Here is a 26,707-nt window from a genome sequence, read left to right as displayed (position 1 = left end):
TTATCTCCAACTAAGCCATTGCAGAAGCAAAAGGAAGAAAAAAAACAACGCAAGCACGTATAATTCCACCAACTATTTTCAGCTCAGGGACCTTCTGAGCTCAGTGCAGTTTCTGTATAATTCATAACTCTCAGTGGATTTCTCTTCCACGTAGGTGCCCATTGACCTCTTGGACTCATTTAGTACACACGGTACTTGGCAAGGAGTCAAATACTGTTGAAGAATCACTTCCCATTACTTGCTTTGACACTAAGTCCTACAAACTTAGTATGTTCTTGTACTGGAAAGGAATGAAATTACCCATCCCTGTCTTATGACCTTGCAGACCTCTCACATTCCAATCAGTTGTTGCTCTTTCAGATTAAAGAGCCCTAACTTAATTGCTCTGTATGTGGAACTCACCCTACTTTTTGATCATTCTTCTTACCACTACCTGAACTTTCTCTGATTCTACTCCACTCTGACTGGGAATGGAGAACCAGAACAGTGCACAATACTCACGGTGAAAACAGACCCTGACTACTTCCTAAAATTCATCAGGAAGAGTGACACTTCCTACCATCACATGCCTTCAGTCTTGAGACACATACATTACACAGTGCCATCCTCAAGTCAGTCGACAATTATATGCCTCAAAAAAGTGGACAGAAGTTCTTATCAGTAACCCAGTACAGTAGCCTGCACATACTGGAAAAGAACAGAAAAAATTCTTTCAAAAGCTTTCAGATACTTAACATACTAACATCTAGGCAATACAGGACATAATTGGGCCATAATAAATTGCTTTGTCAGAACACTGGAAAGGAACCACAGGCTTCAAGAATCCCAGTTTTTCTTGGCTTTAAGGATAATACAACAGTTAACTACCTCTTTCTCCTATTTCACAGTCTAAACTCTTAACGTTTGTTAAGCACATGCAGTACAGAGAGATCGAGCAAAATCAGGCAAAATGTTTTTTGACATCTGACCTCTTGCTTCCTGCACTATAATCAGGAGTGATGACACGTAAGTCCATGGCCCAGAATACCCTTCCTATCCAAGTCTACTTATTCCTATCATTATGCTGGTGATAAATATGTATAAGCCTAGTTTATACATGCTTTAATATACATATTCTGCCACAGAGCCATTGTTGCATGAGAAAAACACCCAGGGGAACCCCATGTGTAAACCTGGTATCAGAGTGTAAAGAATACAACACTTTAGCCACTGTTCAGCCAAATTAACTCTTTCAAATGTCTATGCATCCCTATAAAAAATGCTTTGCAACCTTCAAATTGTGACTTACCAGATGTCTACATGTAGAACATGAAACTACTGAAGTTCTAGCAGTACCTCAGGTTCCAAACTTAGTAATAAGAAGAGTAAATCTGGACATTTAATGGAGTGGTATGCTATCCTCCAAGTAAGCCAGTATAAAGCAAAATTCTTTATTTTACCTCTGTTGGTATTATGGTAATTACAAATAGTGAAGATCAGCCACTTAATATTCTTTCAAAAAATTCAATAGCAGAATCATGAGGCATTCTGCATTTACTTTGTAAGGGACAATAGAATACTAGCAAAAGGCTATGTTTAGGTTCAAGCTTCTGCAGCTGTAAGAGATAAGAAAGCCAGAAAGTGTCCATTTAGGACCTTAAGATACTTGAAAGGAAAACTTAAAGATAAGATTACAATCCACAGAAGAGATGCTACTCTCAACTGAGAGTTCCAAAGGCACTGAGAAAATCAAATTGCTGACCTGGAACAGAAACTCAGACAAGGAAATATCAGATTGACGTGAGTCTTCAGGCTCCAAGACAAGAGAAACTCAGATATTTCTGCCACAGGGTATTAGGAAAATGTTGGAGATAAAAAAAGATTTGGAGTGGTTGTACAGCACTGACCTCTACAAAGTGCATGTCGGAGTAGCTTGCTCTTTGAAAAGACAAGAACCCTCCACAGCTTAGGTGAAAGTTGCTGTTTTGTTCCAGTCAGCACACCCAAAGTTGTAATACAAGTAACTAAATTTGAATAGTTTCAATGCTCATGAATTATTCTGGAATTCACTTCTATTTGGTACTCTATCACAAACAACACTCTTATTTACCTACAGTGATTTCCACTGGAGAGAAACACATCACAACTGATTTCTTTTTTTTTTAACAGCGGTCCTTAATTTTTTTCACTTTGCCTTTCCCAAAGCCTTAAAAAAATCTAACACAAATTACTTCCAAAAGCTAGACAATCTCTTCTCTGTTCAGGATTTTTCTGTCTATAAACTCTACTGTTTCAAATGAGACAAAAAGGTAGTATTTGCTTGCTGTCATCAAACATACTGTTAGCTTCAAACCATTACATCTGGTAAAAGTGTTTCTTATTTTCTTGTGGTGCAGCTTTTCTGTGAGAGTCTCATTCCTTTTATCATTTCTTCACTGTTTGTCCAGCAATATTTTAAGTCTTATCAAGACTCAAACAACGCACATTCCAGTTATACATCACCAATATAGAAAATCATGTAGCTCCTTACGATAAAATGTTTCCTGAGGATTAATTACTGTTCTGACAAACATACTGAGGATGGGAAATTGTGCACTTAGTGGCTGAAGCAGCATTTTTACTCAGGACCTTGACCATCTACATAATGGAGCATATATGACCTTAGTAAAAGGTTTGATTGCTTTTTGTGGATTTTGTTGTTCAATTTCTTACTGGTAGCTACAAAAATGAAACTTAGTAGTAACTGAGTAAATTTGTAAACCATAGCTTTCATCCAGGAACCTTAAAACCTTTTTAAGGTGCACACATACTGTTCTCTTTTCTACACAGCTTACAGCCATGCATGCCAAAGGAAAATACTAATACAGAATGAAACATTACCTAAGCTGGAAAACTTCTAACTTGGAGTCTTCCACTTTACTTAATTATCTGTTGCCTCCCCCCACAGCTGTGCTCTCAAAAGGCACTACCAGGAATATTTACATTTTTGCTCACAAAGTGTGTGGCTAAACCTGTGCACTAGGAAAGATATGACTGTACAGACATTTTAAGCAATGCATGAATACCAGGTATCTTCTCAACAAGAGAAAAAAAAGTCCAAGTCATGAAATCACACCAAAATACTTTTCTGAAAAATGTTACCAGCAGGTTCCCTTCATCTGCATCTTTACTATGAATGTGAAACTCAGTATTATTAAAAGGTACTGAATCATGATGACTACTTGATTAGCCAAACTACATTAAAACTGTTGACATGTCTGAAACTTGACAATGATTTCATCTTTACTTCCAAACTACTTGTGGGAAGTAGGACTTATTCCTATTTTCCCTCGTCCCCAAAGGAAGATACAGCATCATTGTTACCTTAGTGAAGGCTCGGTAGCACAAACCACACAGTTCCACCAGGTAGGCCAGAGTGAAGACAGCATTCTGAATTACAAAACTCAGTAATTTTGAAAAAGGGTCCAGAAGACTCTGCAATGACAAGATTTAGAGAAATCAATAACTGGTTGCCCAACACAGCAAAAAGTATTCCAACTCAGAAATGCCTGAATGGAACAGTACTATTTTTAGCTCAGAGTCTATCTGCCTGGGATTTACATTGCTTTGGTCCAACAGCTGTGTCATCTGCTTTCCTGCTTCTGTGAGAAATTAGAAGCAAAAAATTAGAGAACAGTTTCACCTCTGACACAGTGCTTATGAGATATATGAGATTCTGTAGAGTTTATGCAGGAAAACCTCACTGACCTCAGTGGAATTGTACTGAAAAATGCCTAAGGAAGTTCATTACTCACGTGGGATTTTTTCAAGGAAAAAAAGAGGAGGTAAAAAAAAAAGAGAACATCAAATCTTTAAGAAGATATACATTCACACCCACGCAAGAATGTAATTCTACCCACACTTTACTGTAACCTAGATTCCAAAAATCTTATTATTCTCCAAAGAGTAATTGGACTGCACCATTTTATGTTTATATATTACTTTCCTAGCCAGGGGATAAGAACACAATACAGTAGCACAACAGCATACAATAGATACAGTAGCACAGGCTGGCTAAATCTGAGGCAATAGAATTTCGTCTTCTTGGAACTTACCCTGGTGGCACTAGTGGTAGGTATCTTCAACAAGCAAATCATGATTCTTAAACTAGAGTCTAAAGAACACTGAACATATTTGAAGACAGAAAAGAAAAAGAAAAAAACAGAGTTAGTACCTTTCCGTGCACATCTTGCTTACAGTGGTAGCAGCTATGAGTAAGTTATAGGCAGAGTCTGAAAAATGATCTCTTAATTACTTTCTCTAAAGTGGCTTATTCCTGAACACAATCATACCCCTTCAGTGGTAACATACCACAGCATAGGCCTTGAGATGAGATCACTCCACTAAAGGGCTAGTTTAGGAAAGTTAGCTTTACTCCATGAAAATCAGAGTAAACACTCCACCTTAAAGGTTCTGTGAATGGCACATATGCAGTTGGAACCACTAAGATTCAATTCATTTCTTTCTATTTATTTCAGTTACATAAGGTGCAGCAGATTGGGGTAGCTAGTATACAGAGGGAATGGTTATTGCCTGTTTGGCTTAATAAGTGCTGCAGGATAATGTCTCAATCTTCCAAAACCTAAAGAGGTTTCAAGATCTGACTATTGCATAATACTGCCATGGAATTTATTATCATTCATGTACTTGGACAATGACCCCCAATTAAAAAGACAATGTTATCAGTCACAAAATTAGATCTTGGATCCCTCAGCTCATACTGAGCAACACTACTTCGCACAGAAGAAATTACCACTGGGCTCATTCATACCATAGGAAATAAAGTCAGAGTAAGGGCATCAGAATTCCATGTTTACTGGAAAGACTCAGAAAAGTTTTTTACTGTCTTTACTGAAAAGACATCTGGAAATATACTCCTAGGAGTTAAGATCCTGCTGTATGTCCTCTGAGCACTCAGAAAGCAGAGCCTAAAGCTTCTAGATTCAGTTTCTGCAACTATATTCTAATTACAGCCAGAACTACAACCTGATCAGCCAAACAGGCTAGGTCCAATTCCCAGTAGTCTCAGTTCTCTCTGCCTGTCTGACTACTGTGTACTTTTAGCAAATTAATTAAGTGGTGCTGCTCTTCTTGAGAATTTTATTTAGTTTTAACAGTTAAAACCACATGGATTTTTATTGCCTAAATGTTGACTCTCTAAAATACAATCTGACAAAGGCAGGGCACGAAAAGCATATAGGCAAAAAGACAAGAAAGAAGCAAAGAGTACTCTGGTCAGAGTCGCTATTGTTACCCACGGAAAACATAACTAAAGGGATGGATCAGAGATGCAATAAATCCAGTCCTCTGGAAACATTAGTGGAATCATTAGAAAATGTTCACAACACACTCTGTCATCCACAGTTTTCCCACTGTTTCAGTACATCCTGAACAATGGCAGTATATCTTGTTTCAGATGTCCAAACATCATACCTTAAGGGGCAAAACACATGGGAGTTTAGTAAGAAAGGTCTGAAACTGATTACTAATCGTGGTCCAGAGGTTGCTGGGTGAATCCATCGGCAAGGCTTCCATAAAGGTAGCAATGTTATCCAAACAGCGTAGCATTGCCCCCCCTGCTGGTAAATTCTTTTTGTTGTTTAAACCCTGTGAAAGAAAATGAGAACTGTGAACAAATGTACACATGCAGAACTGGTCCCTTAAACAGTATTTGGAAGTGCTGAGGCTAAATTGTTCAGATCAAATACCACTTAGCTTTTCTGTGACGTTAATGATAATGTTGTGCAGAGAATTTGAACTGTATATGTGACATTTATGTTAGTCCAGTTCAGTTCCTAAACTACTGACCAAAAGATTTTGAGCCAAAACGTTATAAGCAGGATCCTAACTCTTAAGAAGGAATGGCCACACTACCAATGAATAGAATAGCTCCAGGAGCTGGTCTGAAGTTAAAAAAACAAAACAAAACAAAACAAAACAAAAACAAAAAACCAAACTACTAGTGAGAGCAAAACCCAGAAAGAAAATGGTGAGGACAGCTTGCTTCCAGGGAGGACAACACAAAAATTTACTTTGTTTTCGATGATGCAAGTTTGAACTCAAATGAGGAGAAATAATCCACACTGCTTGATAATGCTAATAAAACTAGCACCATTAATACAGCCAATTGTCAACATACCTCTAAGAGCTGGCTCAGAGCAGCAATGGAACTCAATTCACTGAAGTCCATAAGAGACGTGGCCAAGGTCCTTAAAAAGCTTCCATCTGAAATTGGAAGGATATTTTTGCACTGGTTGCTCATACAGAGGAAATCAAAGGTCAGAAATGCACTCAGGTATCACAGATTACCTTTAATAATGCTCTGGAAGAGCTGAGGGAAGATGCCATTGGGAGCCAGCTGATGGAACACACAACGGAGGAACTGCTTGGCCACACCTGCAGCATTTCCAGGGATCATCATGCTGAAATGAAGGCAAGAAAAAAGAAGAAAAAAATTGCATTGCAGATAAAACACTTCTCAAAGATAACTACATGGAGAAAATAATGATGCTACTCTTTATAATTGTGGAACTGTTCAGTTTTGAGTGAGATGATAGTCAAAAGCAGATTCCCCCAAAAATTTAGCATATTGATTTTATGACTTCAGCTCAACTATGAAGAGCTGAAAAAGTTATGTACACATACCTAAAGTATTTGGCTCAATAAATATTTGTATTTGTATTTTTCCTGATTCTCCAGTTTTATTTGTGAGTTATCTGAGTTCGAAATACAATCCTGCTCTCACCTTGTGTATTTCAGTGACACAGGGTAAGGCTCTCTGCTTTACCAACATACATAAGAACAATAAGTAAACATAAGCATAATAATATTTATTTGCCTCTTGCAGTTTTCTTCCAGAGCTTAAGTACTTCTTAATCACTCATAAATGAATGATTTAATTTAAAAAGCTAACGTATTAGCTATTTACTCACAAACTGCATATCTTAACGTGCTTTACAGCTTCTCAAAATGAATTTATCCTATTCAGCATCTGTTTTACATCATAAGACAACACTACCAGGGATTATCCATGGCCAAGGACAATTCATTTGACTGAATGTATAAAGATAGTTCATTGAGACAAATACTGAACACTGGACAAGTCAGAAAAAGCTGCAGTGAAATTGTGAAAAACAGGCAGCTTCTTTAAATTACATTTGAATATGAGTTTTTTCAAGTTTAATACATATGAATAAGGGTTCCTGTTCATCTTCAGAACACACATGGTATTTGAAACAAGTGGGAAAGAGCAGTTTTTTCCTCTTTCTCACAAACCTTAAATAACATTTTTTAAAAGATACATTTAGTTGATTTCAGGGTCAGGGAATACGATGCTTTAGATTCATTGGTATTGTTTGCTACCATACCTTTCTGCTTGATTAGAAAAACTGGTGCTTGATGCCAACCTGGAATAAAAATAAAAAAGTAACTGAAGCTCATATGCGCTTTTCTGTGTTTCGCTTTTAAGTAAGCCAATAAAGTATTTTAAATAAATAATGAACAACAATTTTAGAGAACATTTAAAATGTCACCAGAAGGATCTTCTGCAGAGCACTTAAATTCAGAGAAATCATGTTTGCATGACATATAAACGCTATTCACTCTTGCAGTCTCACTAATACTTAACAGCTCTAAAGACAAATCTACTTGGCTCCCTCTACTAACACAAAGATAATGAAGTTATTGCCTTACAGCACATCATGGATAATAACTGATTTTTTTTAGAAGGAAAGAAAGTTTGCCAGAAGGTGCCTACTGACTGAATTGTTTCTGATTAACTCAGCAACACAGACTAAGCAAAAATTCTCTGCTTGGCAGTCTGAAGTAAGGCTCCTAGTTCCAGATTTTGGCACTTAAATAACTGTCCTAATTTCAGAAATACTAAGTTACCTACGAGCTCTGACAAAGTCAGATGAGAAAGACTGCGTTCCCAAATCAGGTCATTTATTTTAGTACCTAAATATAGACTTTAAAGCTAAATATGGGCATTCAGTGATGAAAACACTGAACACAATCGTAAAGTAAAATCATGCACTTCAATATGCAGGACATGTAAATGAACAGAATCAGGGCTTACGATGTCAAAGCAACACCTCTTTAATAATAAAAGCCACTAAAAAGCAATTATAAATGTGTACACAGGAAACATCTCTTACATACAAAATACCAAGCAATTTTTACTTTAATCTGCTGCACACTAGTATTTCAGATGGTATAAGACAATATATCTAAGTGGAAAGTTCAGAGAACTACACTATTTTATATCTGCTGATGACCTGGCCCTCAATGTTTATTTTTGATTTATGATCCTTTTAGGCTGTTGCTCAGCCTCTGTTCTGAAGATAGTTTCCTCTCTAAACACCACAGAAAATCCATAAAGGACCCTAAGGCAGCTCATCTGAATGCAACAGCATAAACCAAAATGGATGGTGATTTTCATTAATTATGCCTGGCAAACTGGGGACACAGTATACTGTCGACAGTGCAATAATCTCAAACTGGATGGTGCAGGAGATTGAAAATTAAATTCTCTTCAGTTGTGGTAGCATAAATCAGAAAAACTCATTAGAGTTCCTGACTCCACTATTGTTGAAGAGGAATCCACATTAAAATACAACATATTAATTCTGCTGTGCAAAGTTTTTTCTGGGTGAAAAGGTCTGAAGCCACCTTCAACCACTACAGACCTTTATTCTGGAATAACTGTAGCATGGACTTACATTAAAGCACATGAGGATTTCTGCAGAATGCAATGAGACTAATCACATGTCCAATGGACATGATACTTGTTTTCAAAAATCTACTAAAGTGTAGAAAAACAAAAACTTAAAATCTTTCTTCTAAAAGAAATCAAAGTCCAAAGTTTTCTTCTCCTTTTGAATTTGATAATGCAAGCATGGGTTTTATGATAAACAAAGTATTTGGTTTCCAACTTTGGAAAAACTTCATGAGACATAAACTACACTGAACACTTGGGAACATCTGAAACTTTGTGAAATGTACAGTTTGTATGTATTTATCATTACTCTAAATATCTTAGTTGCACAAAGGCCATGAACTCCGATCATTACCTCCACTTTGCAGACCACAAAGCAGAACAGTAAATGGACAGTAGGTAGTAAATGGATGTGTTTAAATCTGTACATGTTAGGAACGGAAGTTAAGCTTTTCAAAGCTCTTCACTACCTCAAGAGTCTAAATGTAACTTTCAAACCCAGCTTTACTGTTTGGAAAGCTAAATCTCAATGGAAATCAATGAATTAAGAATCACCAAATCAAAAATCTTAATTTAGGAACCAGAGTATAAACTAAAATGCATGTCAGAATCTTAGGAACATGTCTAATTCTCAGTCATTTGAACCCAAAAATTTCTTGTCGTCTGAAAATTGCAATAGATGCCCCTCTATATTTGTGTGTACCCAAATAACTTTTGAAAATCTCTCTGTGTGTTGTTTAGATATTCTGAAAGACCTTGGATTACCTAACTCCTTGTTTCCTCTTCTATGCATGAAAGCAGTAGTTCTTTTTGTAAGAATAAAAATGCAAAAAGTCTAATTAATTCTCACTTCTTCTGCTAGATGGGTATTTGGAGGTAATGATATGGCACTGCTAGATGAAAGACAGACTTAGGTTATATACATGAGGCACCTGAATGCCTCTCTGCCTGTATATGTTACTGATTTAGCATATATTCAAAATAATTCTTTTGTGGGGAGCCTCTTATTGGACTTAGAATTTATCCAAAACTACAGCCAGTAGCAACAAGACTAATTCATCTTCCAAATTATTTACTCTCTGTGGCTGTAGTACTGCTGTATTTACAAGAGTCATACAGAATGAGCAGCATCTGTCTAGATTAGAAACTTTGCCTCCACTGGAGTTAATTAGCAGTGATGGCAGGGAACTGTAGCCTTGCAATTAATGGAAATAGAGGACTTGAATAGCTGCTGTGTTTAAATGGAATTGGGAGGTAATGGAGAAGCAGGGCTGTGAAGAGCTGTGCCCCTGAAAAAGCCACAGTCAAGCAAATTGAACTTCAGTCACTAAAAAGAATATGGAGGAGGAGAGCATCATTTCTACATGTCTAGTGCTGCTCAGAAATTTATTCTATAACACTCCCAACACACCCATCCCACTTCTGAGGCAAAAAGCTGTGGAAGTGGCCAAGGTAGCAACCACAGGTAATGTGTTTAGGACCTTACCAGAGACAACCTCAGGCAGCAGCTGGTTTGGAAGCCCTCATAAGGAGATGCAACTTGTTAGCTAGTCTTAATTAGCATAAAAAATATGGGTGAAAAGCCTGAAGAGTTTCAGGTATGCTAATGAATGATCCTACCTAGGAGTCCTCCAGGAGCAAAGTTCAGAAAACCTGATTACACTTCTGCATAACTTCTAAAGCAGGAATCACATAAAAGTGAAAAATTCTGTCAAAGCAGGAAAAAGAGGGAGCCAAGAGAATTCATCTTTTGTAAGAAGCACAGAAGCTGTTTAAGAATATTGCAGTGGAAGCACAGGGCAAAGGCACCATACTTGTTAAGGAAGTCTTCAGGAGAGCAGAAGAAAGTAAGGTGAGGGAGATATTACAAAAAAGAAGGCTTCTTTCAAAAAGATGAAGTCATGTCTCAAATGAAAGCAAGTAGGATATAAAAACCACAGGAAGGCAGTTCAAGGAACAACTAGCAAAGCACAAAAAAACAGTTCAAGGAGCAACTAGCAGGAGGAATAAAAACTAACAGTAAATTTTTCTTCACATAAAACAATCAAGAAGCATGCCAATTGCTGCATCAAATACTGTTCAGGTAATAAACAGGATAGTAAATAAATAAGGGTACTGCAGAAAATCTAAATTTGTTCTTTACATCACTGCTTACAGTGGGACAAACTGGGGAGATTCCTGAGCTGGAATCTCCCTTTGGAGAGTAAAAAGGGAAAACATCAAAGGAGCTGCCCAAAATTGAACTAATAGCCGAAGAAGTTACATAAGAAATTTATAAAATGATGAGTAATGAAGACACAGACAGAAACAGATGTTATTTACTTGAGAGTTCTAAAAGATATATCTTTTTTATGTAAACCCAATTCCAGGCACAAAATTCTTTCAATCTTATTGGAGAGAGGAAAGTCCTGAATTTACCTCCCTACAGACTGCATGATGTCCAATAGCAGAGGAGCAGCCAAGTCTGGACTAAGGTGAATGAAGGTTGAGAGCACAACTATGGCTAGGCCTAGTGTTTCTTCATCATATTCTTCAAGAATAGCCCCACAGTCATGGCACCTGCAAAGAACACTTTTTAAAACGGATGTTAACAAATTTAAAACAAAGTATTACTATACATCCATCTGTGTATAATTATGTCTTTTAAAATACTATTACTTAGTACACTCCATTCCAAATTTATTTAGAAAGATAATGTAATTGTGATCATTCTACAATTAATAACAGTCTATAGCTTTTAAATGTTAATGAAGCTTCTCCCTAGCTGCACTGCTGTTTCTTCAGTGACAAATGAAAGATGGCCACAGGGCTGGCCTTGTTTTGAGCCCTTCGCTGGTAATTGTATTCCAACTCCCTCACTGTATTGGTCTGCTACAGTTTGCACTATCCAAGAGAAACCTGCAGCAGTGAAGACTAGCCCTCAGCAATGTGAGCACAAGCCAATTCGTGCGACTTGGACTCAGGCGAGGGCTCAAGTCCCTGGCACTCTTCTGTTTAGCAGCATAGACACAAACAATGACACTCACAGATGATCTTAAAGAGATGGAACAATTTCACATTGCCCTTCCTGTCAGTCATGAATTATGAATAACAAATTACACAATTAGGAAACAATACAATTGGTTCCCACAGCAGAAATAAACGAAAGGACCTTTCAGGGGCAGAGAACCTTAGATTTCAGACAAGTCTACTTTCCCAGGGTAGATTTGTTTCTGAGTCACTTATCCTACCTGAAATGCTCAAAGACAACTGATGAAGTTCTGAAAGGGCTCCATAATGTCTAATTATAAAGGGGATGTCAGATTTAGGAGAGATGAGACCTAGGAAAAAGGCAAACCAATGTGGGAAACTGGCTTATCTCAGCCCAGTAGGAAGGCTTGCTTAATTTGATCAATCAGTTGCTAATTACTCCAACAGATTGTGAGATTTTAACTTAATGGAACTGAACAGGCAATTTTCTTGCCTTTATTACTGAATAGAAAGAAAATACGCCAACAAAGCCATGAAAGTCAAGCTGAGCTGGTCTGTATGTTAATAGGTGGTGCTTAAGCTTTGGTGAAATGGCCAAGGGAAGTGCCACAGACCAGACTAACTTTTGGATGCTTTACTTTGTCACACAATAAGATCCACTTCCAGTCACAGCCTGCACAATGGTCCTGTCTTTCTTCAGTGATTATCCTTGCATGTTTGGACTGAGCAGGAAAGAACTTGTGGTTTCTCTTCCCAAGTATTGCATGGGTCCCTGATGACTGCTTTACTTCTCCATTAAATGAATACACTTCTGTTTAACACTTCCTTTAGAGACATTTGAATCAACCAATTAGGGTTTGAAAAAGCTTTGAGGATCAGTGGGTATCAGCTTTAAAAATGCTACATTGATTACACATGATTATACGATACTGATTTCAACAGAAACCCAAAGGAATTTTTATATAGAACTTCTTTTTTTTCCCTAAGACAAAAGTGGTTTCTGATGGATCACAAAGAACCCTTGATTTAAAACAGGATGGAAAGTGCTTCCCTTGCCCTCTGTGCACACACAATAGCCTGAGTCATCATTTCACCTGGGCAAAATCATCCAGGTCCTACTGACTCAAAACCACATCTTGCTGGCAGTGTTTAGGAAGTGTTTACCTTGGGGTAAAAAAAATTAAGTAAAAAACTTGGCATAGAGATAAATAACAGAATGTTTCCATAAAGTATATCTATACTTTACTTGACATATTTAAAGTTCAACTAGTTCTTTGAAAGGAACAGAAAAAAAAACTTACTTGTCAGTCATCATAATGGGCTGGTCATCAGCAAATTCTTCTGGCGCAGGTACAAACATACTGACTATACTGGGTGCTGACAGCAAGCTAGATTTTGTAGCACCTTATGGTAATTTGGGGGGGAAAAAAAAAGGAAAGAAAATCACTAAACAGAAATCCAAAGAGCAAACTTCTAAAGAATAACCATAGTGGTTTTACTATGCCTAGAAATAAGAAATAAAGTGTGTCCACAAAAGGACATACAGCACATTCCTTGCTTCTGCCAGATTATTCCAATTACCTGGAACGATCAATTAAAAATAAATAAATCAATCCTTGGTGAAAAAAAGATAACAAATAACAAAAAGTCCAGGAAAGTGGATACAATTGTATCTAGTAGGGAGAGAGGACGGTTCTACAGTTGCTATGAGAGTGGACATTAAAAGATTGTATTCTTCCCCCATACTTGTGGACAATTAACTTTCCACAGTTCTCAGTGACATAAGAAGAAAATAAGTTCTTATATCTCAAAACCAGGTCATCAGTCTATTCATACCATCCCTAACAGAGCCACAGGAGAGAAACCAGGAAAGAACAGATAGAAGAAATAATTCATGAGGAGTTGAGAAATATTGAAAACATTAGAGGGCTCATCATTCGAAATGCTTTCTATTGAAAGTCTTCACAAATACCTTTATTCTTCAAAGCTGAGTTGTTCAGCTGGGGGCACAGCCATTGTGATTATGCCAACATAAGGAGCTACCTTTGCCTTTGGCACGTTATATGCACCTAATGTTTGATAGATGCTTGTTTTAATAGGAAAAGTTATGTATAATGAAAGATCCAAAGTCCTGGCTTCTGAGAGCAGTGCTTTCCAGAATTACAGCAATATGGGTAGACTGAATGTCTAACTTCTCTCCCGTAAGGTGGTTTTCTTCCCTTGGTCCCTTTGTTTTCATTAAGGAGACAATAGCAATTAAAAAAAAAATCCAAAACCAAACAAAAACAAATAACATACAGAAAAGACAACTCTTCAGCTAGTCTGATTGCTCAGAAACACTCAAGAATAATCACACTCATTTATGAGCCATCAGAATCTTGGATCAAAGTTACTGTGATGTATGAGCTACATCATTCATCTGCAATGCCTCATGATGAACAATTAAATATTGTTAGTAGTTTCATTCTCCAGGTCACTAAGACAAAACAAGATATTTCTTAAAGAAAAATATCTCTTTGTTGTCACATGTAGCTGCCATAAAAGAAACAGCATTAACTCCTGTTCCCATACAGCTCAGCTGCAATAACAAATCCAGGGAGCTCAGCTGGTAAACCTCATCATTACTTACATAAGCTGTCCCTCAAGAGTGTCTCACTCTAAAGACCAATTTATGAAAAGCTCATTTTGTGAACCAATTTTTAAAAGAGTATCAAAGCCCTTTTGATGCCAATTCAACCACAGATTAAATAATCCGTTATTGACTTTCTGGTTGCTTCAATCTGTAGATTCAGATTTAATGTTAACATTAGCCTGTTCTGATAATATTTAAGTATGGAAACAGAAGGAAGCTTCTCTGTGTAAGGTTCAGATGGAATTTATTATGAGATAATCCTGTTATGGCAGGAAAAGCATATTTAACATCAGCTCTCAGGCAAAATAATCTAAGAAGCTCACGCCATTTCTGAAGTCCAAATATGTGGAGTGATGAGGGCTTGTTTCACAAGAATAGGATAGGTTTTCAACAAACATTTCACTAAGCATGGAAGGAAACATTTCTTCTACATACAGAGTTTAGGACTTCATAACTGTTCCCTAAGATTTTATTGGATATGAGCAAACACTTCAGGAAGTCCAGAATACTCCAGTAATGTAGGACAACATCCAGAATGCAAGGAATAGGAATAGATCTTCAGGTTTTTCTAGACAAGTTTTTCCTTCCCCTCACAAATGCATGAAGATCCCTCTGCTGTGACTTTGGAAGTTTCATTGTTATGTTCTCTAGATTTAAGTCACCATTGCAGCACATAAATGCTAAAAGCAGTCATAACGCATGTTACAATGCTGGAATAAGACTTAACCACTCAAAATGAAAATGTCCTCTCTTGTTTATTGAAGAGTAGGAAAAAAACACATGATTTAGGCAAACAAGGTAGGTCACTGTCTCACTGCAGGGCTGTAAGAAAGTCTGGATGTACTTCAGCTGAGAGGGAGGAAAGTTTGTAAAGAAATGACATTCAACCACACTCTGCACAGAGTCTTTTATTTCCGGGTTGACAGCCAAAACAAATAACAGAGGAAAGCCAGTTCCTTATCAGTTGTTCCTGTCTTAAATTAAATGTTTTGTGTAATAATTTCCCAATAACCTACAATCTGCAGGACAGTTGAGGGGCTTTAAAACAGCTGAATGGAACATAAAATTCAGCACCATTTTGTACTAGCTATAAAACCTTCCTGGCAGTCTTAGCAGAGAGACAAGTCAAATGGACACTGAACTAACCTCTGATTCTTAATGGTGGTCCCTCCAAGTCGGGGTTTAGGCAAACAGGAACATTGCACAGCCTCTTTCCATGTTGGATCTGCTCTGTGAATAAAGAAAGAAATTCAGTCTCTGGAACTATGATTCCAGCATCTGTCACCAGTCACCAGCACCACAAGTCTGAATGGTTAAAACAAGAAAAAGACAAACACAACTGCTACTGAAAAAAAACAAACAAAAGAGTTAACTTTTTAAGCATAGAGAGGAAGGGGAGAGAAAGACAAAAGAAGTCCATAAAGGAAAAAGGGCACAGGTAACCAAATAACAAAGAAAGCATTTTAGAAAAATGTCATTAAAAAAGGGAAGGAAGTGCTAGCCATAAAGTTTCAACAAGATACGAAATATATGAACCACAAAAAGAGAAAGAGACAGTGTTTAGAAATACCAAGAGACCAGAAGTCAGATATAGTTTGTACTGAAAGAAGCCAGGCACAGAATGATTTTATTCTACAGATAGCAAGCTTGAGAAAAGAGTGGTTTGAAATAAGAAATGAAAGAGACACGCATTACGTATCCATGTAATAAATAAATAAATTACTAAAGCGTGCATGGACCAAACACAAGTCATATACTTATGTGGGATGAGACCATCTCCTAGCTGGTACACAAATATACCAACTCATATTTTCATTTCTTAAAACTGTGGTGTGACATTGAAATTACAAATAGTCACACTGAGCATTTGTCCTGAAAAAAAAACCCACTGTCCAAATAATACTTTTACTTTTATGCTAGTAGTTGAACAAGAGACTGAGAGATGAACAGCTTTCCAGAAAAAAACATTTTCTTTTCCCTCTCCATGCTTGAAGGCCTTTAGCTGAAATTAATATTGGAGGGAAAAGTCACAGATGTTGTGAAGAAAGTTACTCAACTTGCAACAGGATTAACAAGACAGAGTTCCTAAGCAGTGCTGAGTATTGACTCATTTCTCTTGAATACAAGCTAACTACTTCTTGCAGAAAAAAAACAGTAACTTTTTAATCTTTAAAACCCTCTCTGAGAGATTAGCTGATCCAGTTAAGTCTCCTCAATAAATAAACTTACCTGCTGATAGGACAAAACCACCATTGTTATCTTTGACAAATTCTGACCTTTATGATTTAAGGATCTCATGCTGAGCATGCTGTTCAGCAGACTGGAATAGAAAGGATAATCCTGAACTACGTACCACATCTTTAGCCACTCTTCAGCTACAAAATTTAGTTTGATGGAACTTCATGCTGAAATCTAAATTGGTGACAAATTTCAACACAGTTATCCAGAGCTGGTGGTGAGACAATTAATTCAGCAGAAGTACCACATAACACTTTAAGCATTCCTGTCTCTGGATGCATCTGGATCTGCTGATAAATTCCTAAGTAGCACGATTGTGTAATGTCACTAACATCAAGATGGGCATTGAAATATCTAGCATTTATGATAAACCAGAATGAATTCATTGTTTAGCGACATCTGCTATGAATTTGGTCATAACTGACAATGTTTTACAGACGATAAAAACAAATAAAACAAGTAATGAGTAAACGTTGTGTTTAATTCAGTTTTCATTGCTTTCATTCATCTTAAGGTGAGAAAAAACAGTGAGTGAACAGAAACTTCATGTGTTCAGCATGAGCTGGCAGAAACTTCTCTAAAGAGAAACAAAACTGGCTGGTATAAGGCACAACTCTGTGATGTACCAACACCATTGCAAAAACACATGCAAATGAATAATTCCATGCACCAGGGATGAAATCCTACACCTAATGAAATCAACAGTGATACTTTCATTTCTTTCAACGAGGCCAGCGAATAATCCAGGTAATATGCAAAACTGTAGGCACACCACTGTACCAGAGGATCTACCTCCCAAATATGTAACTATTCCAACTCATGCCAGGTGAGAATCTTGTACTCACTACAAAGATTCACTTTAGACTTGATCTTGATTACTTATCTGTGATGGTAGAACAGAAATATTCCTCTTTTTTTAAGTGGATTGTTACATGGTACTTGGTTTAGAAAAAAAAAAAAAAAGAACAATAAATGCAGCTCACCAGTATCCCAAGTGCTGATATTGTGAGGAGCACTAGACTGGTGTTCCAGCTGCCTCTTCATTAGCTGGTTCATTGTCAGAGCTCCCAAAGAGCCTCTTTTCATTTGTCTGAACTGAGCTGCAAGTCAGAAATGCAAAAGGATTTCAGGAGCTCAGACAACACTTAAAACTACTCTTATTTCCTGATCTTACAAGCCAGCATTATATAAATACTGAAAGGACGATGACTGCTTGCTCTAAGGATCTTTCTCAAGTCAATACACACCTTTCACACAACTACACAGGGTACAATTCTGGCCTCAGTGCCATCAGTTGGAAGTGGCTTGGATTCACTGTGTCAACTGTCAGTGCCTTTTTATCTCCAAATATCATGAAAGTTCATCAAAACACTGGGTATCTGTGAAGTGTCAGATACTACCCCAAAATTCCCATTCTGAGTCAATAAATGTGTACTTGAATCTCACTCATATACAATGTACCAAGGAAGGAAACTCAGTCTCCTCCTGGCAAAGTAAGGATTGCTGCTCTACATCTGTGCTCACTGCAAGAAAACAAATTCACTGACACTAGCACCCTCCACCAGCACCCTCCAAGGGTACCACCAGCACCCTTCGTGGGTGGCACAACCTGAACATGACTCCTACATATCCAACACCCTGGCTTAACATCTGCACATTCTGCTGGAGTGTGAAGCCAGCACACCTTTGAAGATGAGACCCTTTTGTAACTTAACTGCCATTTTTCCTACACGAAGCTATCAAGCAACAAGCATTCAATTTTTCCTCATCCAACTATTTACTTCTTTAAAAGGATTGCTTTATGAGATATTTCTCACTAGATAATGCTCAAAATCAAAACATAAAGTGGATTTAAAATTTTACGCTTTGTGTTCATGTTGATTTGGTGCTTAGGAACATGACTTAAGGGTGGACTTGGCTAAATTACCATGCTAAAGGTAATTTCCAACCTAAATGATTCTATGTATTTTCTATGCTCAAATTGAAGAAGAAACAGATTATACACAATTCCTGACTTTCTTACTTTTTTCTCCATTCATAAAAAAAATTCAAATTGAATGAGCATAATACATTCATTTGGACAATTGAGTCCAAGAAATATATTTCCACCACTGAAAGTAAAATCATTGCTCACAGTATGAAGACAGAGTTTTAAGGCCATGCTTGAACAACGACTACGAAACTGCTGACACAAATATCCAGGAAAGCTTTTAAAATGTTGCCTTAAGTATATGTTTAACTTCTTTCCTCAGCAGAGCCTTAAAGCAAGGGCAACAAAGTAAAATCTTCTCTGAATGATTATTTTCATCTGCAACTACATTCAACATCATTAAAATGGACATTAACATAATATCAGTTAGTTCCGTTCTAAAATTCCAAACAGTACCCAGCTAAGCCGCAAAATTAAACCCAGCATTTCACATTATTAACTGTGATGAAGAACTAGAGATAAGGGATAAATTACAACTTCCAGAAAGCTCTGAAGGGTTGAGTGCCTTCTCCTAAAATTGCTCTACTCAGTTTCTATCAGAGACTTTAAAATTCAGAGTAAGCAGAGTACTCCCTCACAAAACAAACACAGGCCTTGCATAATAGTAAACACAATAAATACTTCAGAGTAAATCTGCACACTAAAATTATTTTATTGGATAAAGTATTTCAAGTTTTCCTCATTATATCCTTTTCAGTTATATCCTTTCAAAGTCCACTTAAATTCTATTTTTGGTCCAAGCACAAACCTCTACAGCATTTTTGCAAAGCAGTCCTGGTGTAACTGAGCTTGCGGAACTGAAGCAGACCAAAAGACCATTCCATATTTCACTTTTAAAAGTTATATTGCAGTTGTCTTTCACAGCAAATTAGGAAAAAAACAGAATTTCCATCGTTTCCAGGGCAATGATTTTAAATAGATGCTTTATCACTTTATCAAGCACAGAATTTCCTGATAAAAGAACAGCAATTAATGTTAGAACTGACAAGACTGCTTGGAGAGCAGATGACTGTCAAAATAGAGAAAATTATCTCTTTGAATGTTCTTAACAGCTTTTCGTGATTGTAATTAAAAAAATTTCATGCATATTTCACATGATCAGGCTATTGTTGAGCAGGTTTGTATTTCCAGGACTATTTACCTCATTTCTCAAGGACAGACATGATTTCAAATATTGATAAGTTAATTAAAAAAATAAAATAAAAAATAAAATAAAATAAAAAACCCCAAAACACGCAAATATAAAAACAAAAACAAACAAAACAAAAAAAACCCAGAGAGCTGCCAGCCTTTGAACAGTGTTGGAGCCAGGTTGATTGCTGTGGACTAGCACATAACTTTCCATGCCTGTGACTGACTAGTGGCATAGGGAGAGAAGTTTTCCCTTATCAGGTTTTCTCCAACAAACCTAACAATCATGAGAAAATCAGTAACCTTCATATAGTAGCTGACGACTCTTTCATTTGTTAGCTAGTGATCTATGCAATCATCCATCCGTTCCTGTGGAATTCTCTACTCAAAAAGAGAAGTTCAAAGACAAAATCTTCCTGTCACAATCAGTGATGTATGCTTCCTGTGCCCAGGCACTGGCTGCAAAAGTAATGTTATCTCTTTGTGTTACAGAAGTGTCTTGTGCTCACAGTCCTGATCAGGGCTTTTTATGCCAAGCACTGTAAAGACACACAGTAGGTCACAACCATTTCAGTCTAAATGGACAAGAGACACAATGGAAGAATTCATGTTCTTTTTTGCAGCTGGAAACGGAGGCACACAGAAAGAGGAAAGAAATATTTACATAGGAACTTAGGCTTAACATCATACAGGTAACATTTCCAATTTCACAGAACCACAGAATATTCTGAGTTGGAAGGGACCCACAAGGAACATTGAGTCCAACTCATAACTGAATGGCTCATATGGGGATCAAAGCCACGACCTTGATGTTACTAACACCATGCTCTAAACAACTGAGCTAATCTCAGTGTCATTTGTTGGTATTTACAGGAACCCTCCGCACTCAGCTAAACCCAAGAGAGATAGGTCTTAACTGGCACCTCTTCAGCCGCTTTAGTAAGTGACATCTGTATCATTAGGTGGCCAACAAATGTACTCTGACTATGAGATACACATGACATGAGATGCCTGTGGGAAAACTGGAGAGGTAAGATCTAATTCAACTTGCATGTCTAAATTAACGGCTTCCTTTAATAGGCCAGACACCCCTTCTGATCAAATCAGCAGACAACGAATTTCAGAAATTGAAATTTAACATTTCTATAGCAATCTGAAATTGAATCGCAGCAAGATAGTTGAGCTGATCTAGCAGTTCACTGGTATCAAAGGTCATTTCCCCTCCCTTTTCTACTAGTCAGAGTTCTGTTCCATCAGCCTTCAGATGTGTTATTGAGCACTACCTAGATGGACATACCATTTTGAATTTTGTTACTGTTCTAGCCATGTTATCTTCATGTGCTCTGTTAAGCTATGTGTCATGTCATCAATATAGTTCATTTTCAATTGAAATGGATATGGAAGTCTCAGATAAACAGTTACCACATTACAGCAAGCAGCTGAGGAAGTGGCATTCAAGGCATTTTAGAAAAATTGCAAGAGATTCTTTCCCTAAGGTACAGCAAGAAATGTACCAAAGGCCATAGTAAAATCCCTGTGGAGTTCTCATCCTCTGCTTCTGTGCACTGACAGTTGACAATGCTTTAGTGAAATACTGCTTTTAGCTGCTACCTACTTTAATTCAAGAAAACCACACTTATCAAACCTGCCAAGTCACAACAGAAAATCTTGTACGCGTTAACTGCTAAAATCCTGCTGACCATCAGAGGTTTAACAGATCTAATTATATCCAACATATTATTTCCAAGAATCCATGAAACTGAGAGGAAGGAATTTACCATACATGATATGCATTTGATGCACAAATACAGTAACTTTGATTTAATCCTCAAACCAGAGGTAAACTTACTTGATATGGAAGAGTGACTACTTGTCTCTGGGACACCTGCTTCAAGGGTTGGTGCAGATGATGACTCTCTTGGCATTTCCAGTGTTGAAAGTCCTTTGGCAGCAGGATCTGCATGTGAAAATTGTGCTTTTTCAGATCATTTCAGTCATCCATACACCATCTGGCATTCCCAGCAGGTTTAGAAGGATTCAGTGTGTGTGTCACAAGAATTTTTATAGGGGAACAGGGATCTAGTGCTCAAAATCACTTTTTAAAGGAGATTTCTGCCTGTGGTCTTTAGAGCTCAGAGCTAATAAATGCACACCATTTGATCTTGATCCCACTCACAGAGTGATTATTGGAACCACCAACACGGAAATAATAGAGGTACCACTGATGTAAATCTAGTTGAAGTGATGGCTTAACATCTTTTAAAAGCCTTATCTCCAACATGTCGTCTGGTTTACCCTTCAAAAGGCTGTTGATCTAGCAGTTGATCCCAAAAATTCATAAAGTTTAAGATTCTTTCACTAAAAAGATTCCACTTGGTGTTTCAGAACTGGCACACCAGTTTCAGGGATGATAGTGCTAGTTATTGCATGAAAACTGGCCCTTATGAATGGTCAAAGAAGCACTAAGTCTAATTGCGCAATTCTTTCAGGACTCTGCTTCCCTAAGAACCCATATGAAAGGTTCAAAAGCACTCAGCTCTCTTTAGTTTCTATAAAGCTCCAGCAGTTCTTCAGCTTACTAGAACCATAAATGGGACAGCAGGCCTGAAACATAAAGGGAACAATGAAACTATGATTACACTGAACGATTGCTCCTTGTGAAAGTGGAATATCATAATAAGAAAGTACACTGTGATTGCCTCTGAAGTAATTAAGAAAAAAGTGAGGTCGGGAATGCATAAATATTCCCTCTCACTGCACCACACAATTAAAAGCACAGCAGCATACAGTTTTTCAAACTGTTTCACAGATTCAATTGGAAACTGAGGAAACAGAAAAAACTTACTTTCTCTCCACCTGAAAAAACTTAGTAACAAAACTTTGCATTTAAATCACCTGAAAAAAACTAGGGTACACAGAGGATTCCCCATGCTTGAATTTTAAATTTTTAACAAAAATTTAAACAGGTCATGTAAACTTTGTGGATACCCAATACAAAAGCTTTTAGTGTATAAAACCAAAATATGTGTGTATGTCTGTTCCTAAATGCAAACTGTGGTTAATTCTAAGTGCTCTTAGTTCTGAAGTTTACAGCCTGCTCAGCTTTGCACTTTGTGATCCACTCTGCTTTCCACTGCCTTATGCTGGCAAAAGAAATAAAGGCCAAAAATCACTACACCAGAAGAGAATCATTGCAGCACGGACTAGTTCAGCAGGATAAAAGGCACAGAGGTATGACCATTTTTCTGACTCCCTGCATAAAGAGGAGTTTCACTCCTTAACTTTGAATCAGAATGAATATTTTTGTCACTGAGCTCCACTTTCTTTTCAAATGGGCCCTCGCACAGGCACAATACCTGTATCAGTACATTCCTTGTGAGAAACAAACACTTGGAAGCATCAGCTGGCTGAGACCACATCAGATGCTATATATACACATCTCTCCCTATAAATATACACATCTCTCCTTACACCAGTCTGTTACTAAAACCTTCATGCAGTAATAAGCCTTTTGATTGGGTCAGTGAGCTCACCTGCCTCCTTCTGCTCTCCCAGCTTGTCAAGGATGTTAAAGGAAATGTCCAGGTATTCTCTCTGAATAGCACTCACAGCAATCTTCCTCTGCTTTCTCTGGCGAGGAACAATCTGAATCTTAAACTCTGACTCCTCAGTCTCCTCTTCTTGTTTCTGCTCTGTGTTTTGTTCGGTGTCAGACTCTGTGTTGGTATCAAGTTTATCACTTTCTGTCTGCTTTTCAGAATCTTCGGGGACTTTAATAAGAACTGTCTTTACATTTGGGCTTGGAATTGTTCCACTAGGTCTAATTTCCTCCACATTGAGCTCCGAGTTATCATCAAGGGACATTTCTGGAAGGGCAGACGACTTCTGCAGCAGGTCTCTTTTCTGTTTCAGTGTTAGTGGGTTCCCAGGGGACACGTCCTGAGGTTCTTCTGGCTTAACTAACTCTGAAGAGTCCTTTTGATCTTTGGGAGAAGTGGAAATGATCTCCTCTATTCCTGATGAAGTATTGTTGCTTGTATCCTTAGAACTAAAGTCTTTGGAGCAATCTTCAATGCTGAACTGCACCAGCGGAGTTGTGCTGAGGCTGAGTGCAGAGACATTGATAGGAGTTGAAGGAGATGACACAGCAGTTTTGCCAGAGACCTCATCGTTCAGCGGGTTTGTTGTTTCTTCTTCTTCATCACTCTCCACTATTCTAAGGGGAGGAAGTGGTTCAAAGACTAAAGAGTCACTGTCTGAAGTGGAGAGCACTGAATGCTTTTCAGGACCCGATGTTGAATCAGAGGACAAATCTATCAGATCTAAATCCTCCTTGGGACCAGCAGGTTTAACTGGGGAGTCCACTTTTACTTCATAGGTTTCCATGCAGTTTAGCCTAACTTCTGGTATGACAGGCCTTCTTGTTTCCTGGAAACTCTCTGTACGAGGAAGACTTTCTTGTGTTTCTATATTTTCAGCTTTAGTAGAAGAATTCTGCCGAGATCGTCCATAATCGCTCTGCCTGTGCATGGCATAAGCAGCAGGGACAGGTGGTTTTTCTAAGTCACACCGGTCTATGCAGGACTTCCTGCGATGTTCATCTAATGAAAACAACAGGGAGTCTGCATTCCCTATATCAAGAGATTTTTGTTTTAGAGAGCGCAGTTTTTTTTTCTGAATGCTTTCTTCTCTCACACAGCGTAGAATACTGTCTTGTAAGGCCCCCGTCTCTCTATATTCAGCCAGTTCTATTTCACCTGATCAAAACAGAAAGAGCTAATACTACCTCAGTTGGAGACTTTTGGCAGATATCTTCATCTTTATCTCACAATTCAACATGACTAGCATTTCAAATACAAACCCAGTATTAGTCAAAATTGTCCACATTTGTTTTAACCTCAGAACCACATTACACAGATTTTTACAAAGAATAATAACAAAAACCTGCCATTTAGATACCAGGGTTTATCTAAAAACTGTCCAAACTCTATTCATCCTGGACAGATGACCCTGAAGACAGACTGTTTAGCCTTGTGCATTGAAAGAAGACATTTCTACAGATACTTGGGCTGGCTGCATGTAGTACACCTACATTAATTTACAGCAGTAAAGTGGGCTTAAAATGGATGCTTCTGATTCAAGAAGCAAGGGTAGTATTAGCAGTAAGTCTAGCAACTATCGCACCACTTAGTCATAGCTCCTTGTCCTAGGGAGGAGGGAAGCGAGCACAGCTACACTTGCTGGTACTACCACTGCACTGGTATTTTGCTATGCAAGCATACTCACTGAGAACATTTTAAGGGGTTAACACTGTTGTATTATTATTATGAATTACATATTTTCACATAAACCAGGATATTCCTAATCATTAATATCCCCGTATTTCAAAATACTCCACACATGAATCACCATGCAAAAAAAGAAGTGAGAAAAGTTGAAGTAGATGTTTGCTCCAGTCAGAATCATCCCCCCCGCCCCATGCAAACACCTGAAAGAAAAAAAAGGCAGGCAGGTGGTGGTGGAAATCTCTTCAACTTTTTTTAGGCTATTCATTTCAGAATCCTAAATTTGAAATCAAAATAGTTCCAACTTTTCAAAACCCCCAAATGACCATTTTTGCCAATGGGAAAGCGTAATATTTGCAGCAGCAACAACAAATTTGCTTACCATAGAGTCCCACCCCACCAACAAATTTTTTTCTAGGAAAAAATTAATTTCAGTAAAAATCTTCAGCCCAATGGTCAAAGAAAATTCCAGCAAACCCTCATAATTTTTTTTTAATTCAAAAGAGCTTAAAGTTTCAGAAAACAACTGCTGATTTCAGATATTTTTATTCTGGAATGCCTACTCTGAGATTCTTGAAAGATAATTCATTCAGGAAAATGAGGAGTATCTGCTCTTTTAAGTTAGACAGAGTAGTTGTATTCAAATCAGGCAGTGCAACAAACTCTACAAAGAAAGGTGTTAGCTTGAAACTGAGAGTAGGAAATTGTATTTCTACATGAATTTATACCAACAAAACAATTCATACTTCTTTGAGCATTCATCTCAACTGGTTGATATTTCACCATTTTGCTGCCACCAATTCTTTTCAGTCTTGCAAAGAAAGTTTGAGACTCTTTATTGCAAGGTCCAGTTGGTGTATCATGAATATCAGATTCATCAAAAACACTGTCTTCCTCTGCTGAAGAAAGAAAAAGCTTTATTACTCTTAAGAGAGCACAATTTCTTGAATGAAAAGTTGTCTATGTAACAAAACCCCAGCTAGTTTCAATTAAATTTGAATTGAAAAATGAAGAATCATCTGAAGTTTGCAAGACAATTTATATCCCAGGTATAACTTTGTCATTCTTGTTAAATCTTCAGTTAAAGTCAGAGATAAATGAAAAATGAGTTACAACACAACAAAAGTATACCAATGCTTTTACCATTCTAAGCTGATCTTTTCTACTGATAAGAATACAGATTGTTTAGATGGAAGAAACACATTTGATCGGGACGCTGACTCGAGTAAACAACTTCTATAATGCTCAGTGAGAAATGGTAAATTGAAGAAGACAGAAATTACTAAAAGAACTGCAGGGTCAGTAATAAACCAGCAAAATATGAAAGTGAAAAAGGAAGAAATGGATAATCTGGAGAAGCTGGTAATAGAATAAGACCTAAGAGTATGAACTATGAAATTATTGATATAAGTAGTAATAGTAAAACATTATGCTCTGAGACCTGCCAGTCAAAAATGGCAAAGAGAAAGAAAGATCCAAATCTATTTATCCATCTCAAAAATGCCACATCATCGGTATGAAACGGCTATTAAAAGAAACAGAAATAAAAAAAGGAAAAATCCATACTTATCATGAGGAATCATTCTGTGATTCTACATCCAGTGATTCATCTCCAAGGAAATAAAACACTACTGGGACAATAAAGCAAACAGAGCACTCAAAAGAAAAACAAAGTTCGCCTTGTTTATTCTAGCAAGCAAATATGGAGAGGAAATGCATTTGGTGTC

The 26,707-nt window shown here is 37.4% G+C and overlaps 1 protein-coding gene across 2 annotated transcripts in view; it reads right to left on the bottom strand.

The window, feature by feature from the left end:
• UNC79 (unc-79 homolog, NALCN channel complex subunit) overlaps positions 1-26,707 on the bottom strand; it is a 108,049-nt gene that overhangs the window by 24,293 nt on the left and 57,049 nt on the right. Inside the window, exons 31-43 of one of the 2 annotated variants that reach the window (XM_027673866.1) lie at positions 25,727-25,876; positions 23,229-24,452; positions 21,545-21,652; positions 17,558-17,674; positions 15,483-15,566; positions 13,006-13,108; positions 11,153-11,293; positions 7,386-7,424; positions 6,328-6,440; positions 6,158-6,243; positions 5,452-5,625; positions 4,074-4,142; positions 3,343-3,453 (exon numbers count right to left, since the gene is read on the bottom strand). In XM_027673866.1, coding sequence (XP_027529667.1) covers positions 3,343-3,453; positions 4,074-4,142; positions 5,452-5,625; positions 6,158-6,243; positions 6,328-6,440; positions 7,386-7,424; positions 11,153-11,293; positions 13,006-13,108; positions 15,483-15,566; positions 17,558-17,674; positions 21,545-21,652; positions 23,229-24,452; positions 25,727-25,876 — 2,519 coding nt within the window. Of the gene's footprint in view, positions 1-3,342; positions 3,454-4,073; positions 4,143-5,451; positions 5,626-6,157; positions 6,244-6,327; positions 6,441-7,385; positions 7,425-11,152; positions 11,294-13,005; positions 13,109-15,482; positions 15,567-17,557; positions 17,675-21,544; positions 21,653-23,228; positions 24,453-25,726; positions 25,880-26,707 lie in introns of both variants that reach the window. The other variant, XM_027673861.1, reaches the window with a different exon arrangement.

The sequence above is a fragment of the Neopelma chrysocephalum genome, unplaced genomic scaffold (assembly GCF_003984885.1).
Source record: "Neopelma chrysocephalum unplaced genomic scaffold, ASM398488v2 Primary Assembly neopelma1_24, whole genome shotgun sequence".
NCBI lineage: Eukaryota > Metazoa > Chordata > Aves > Passeriformes > Pipridae > Neopelma > Neopelma chrysocephalum.
This window is presented reverse-complemented; position numbering and strand designations above follow the sequence as displayed.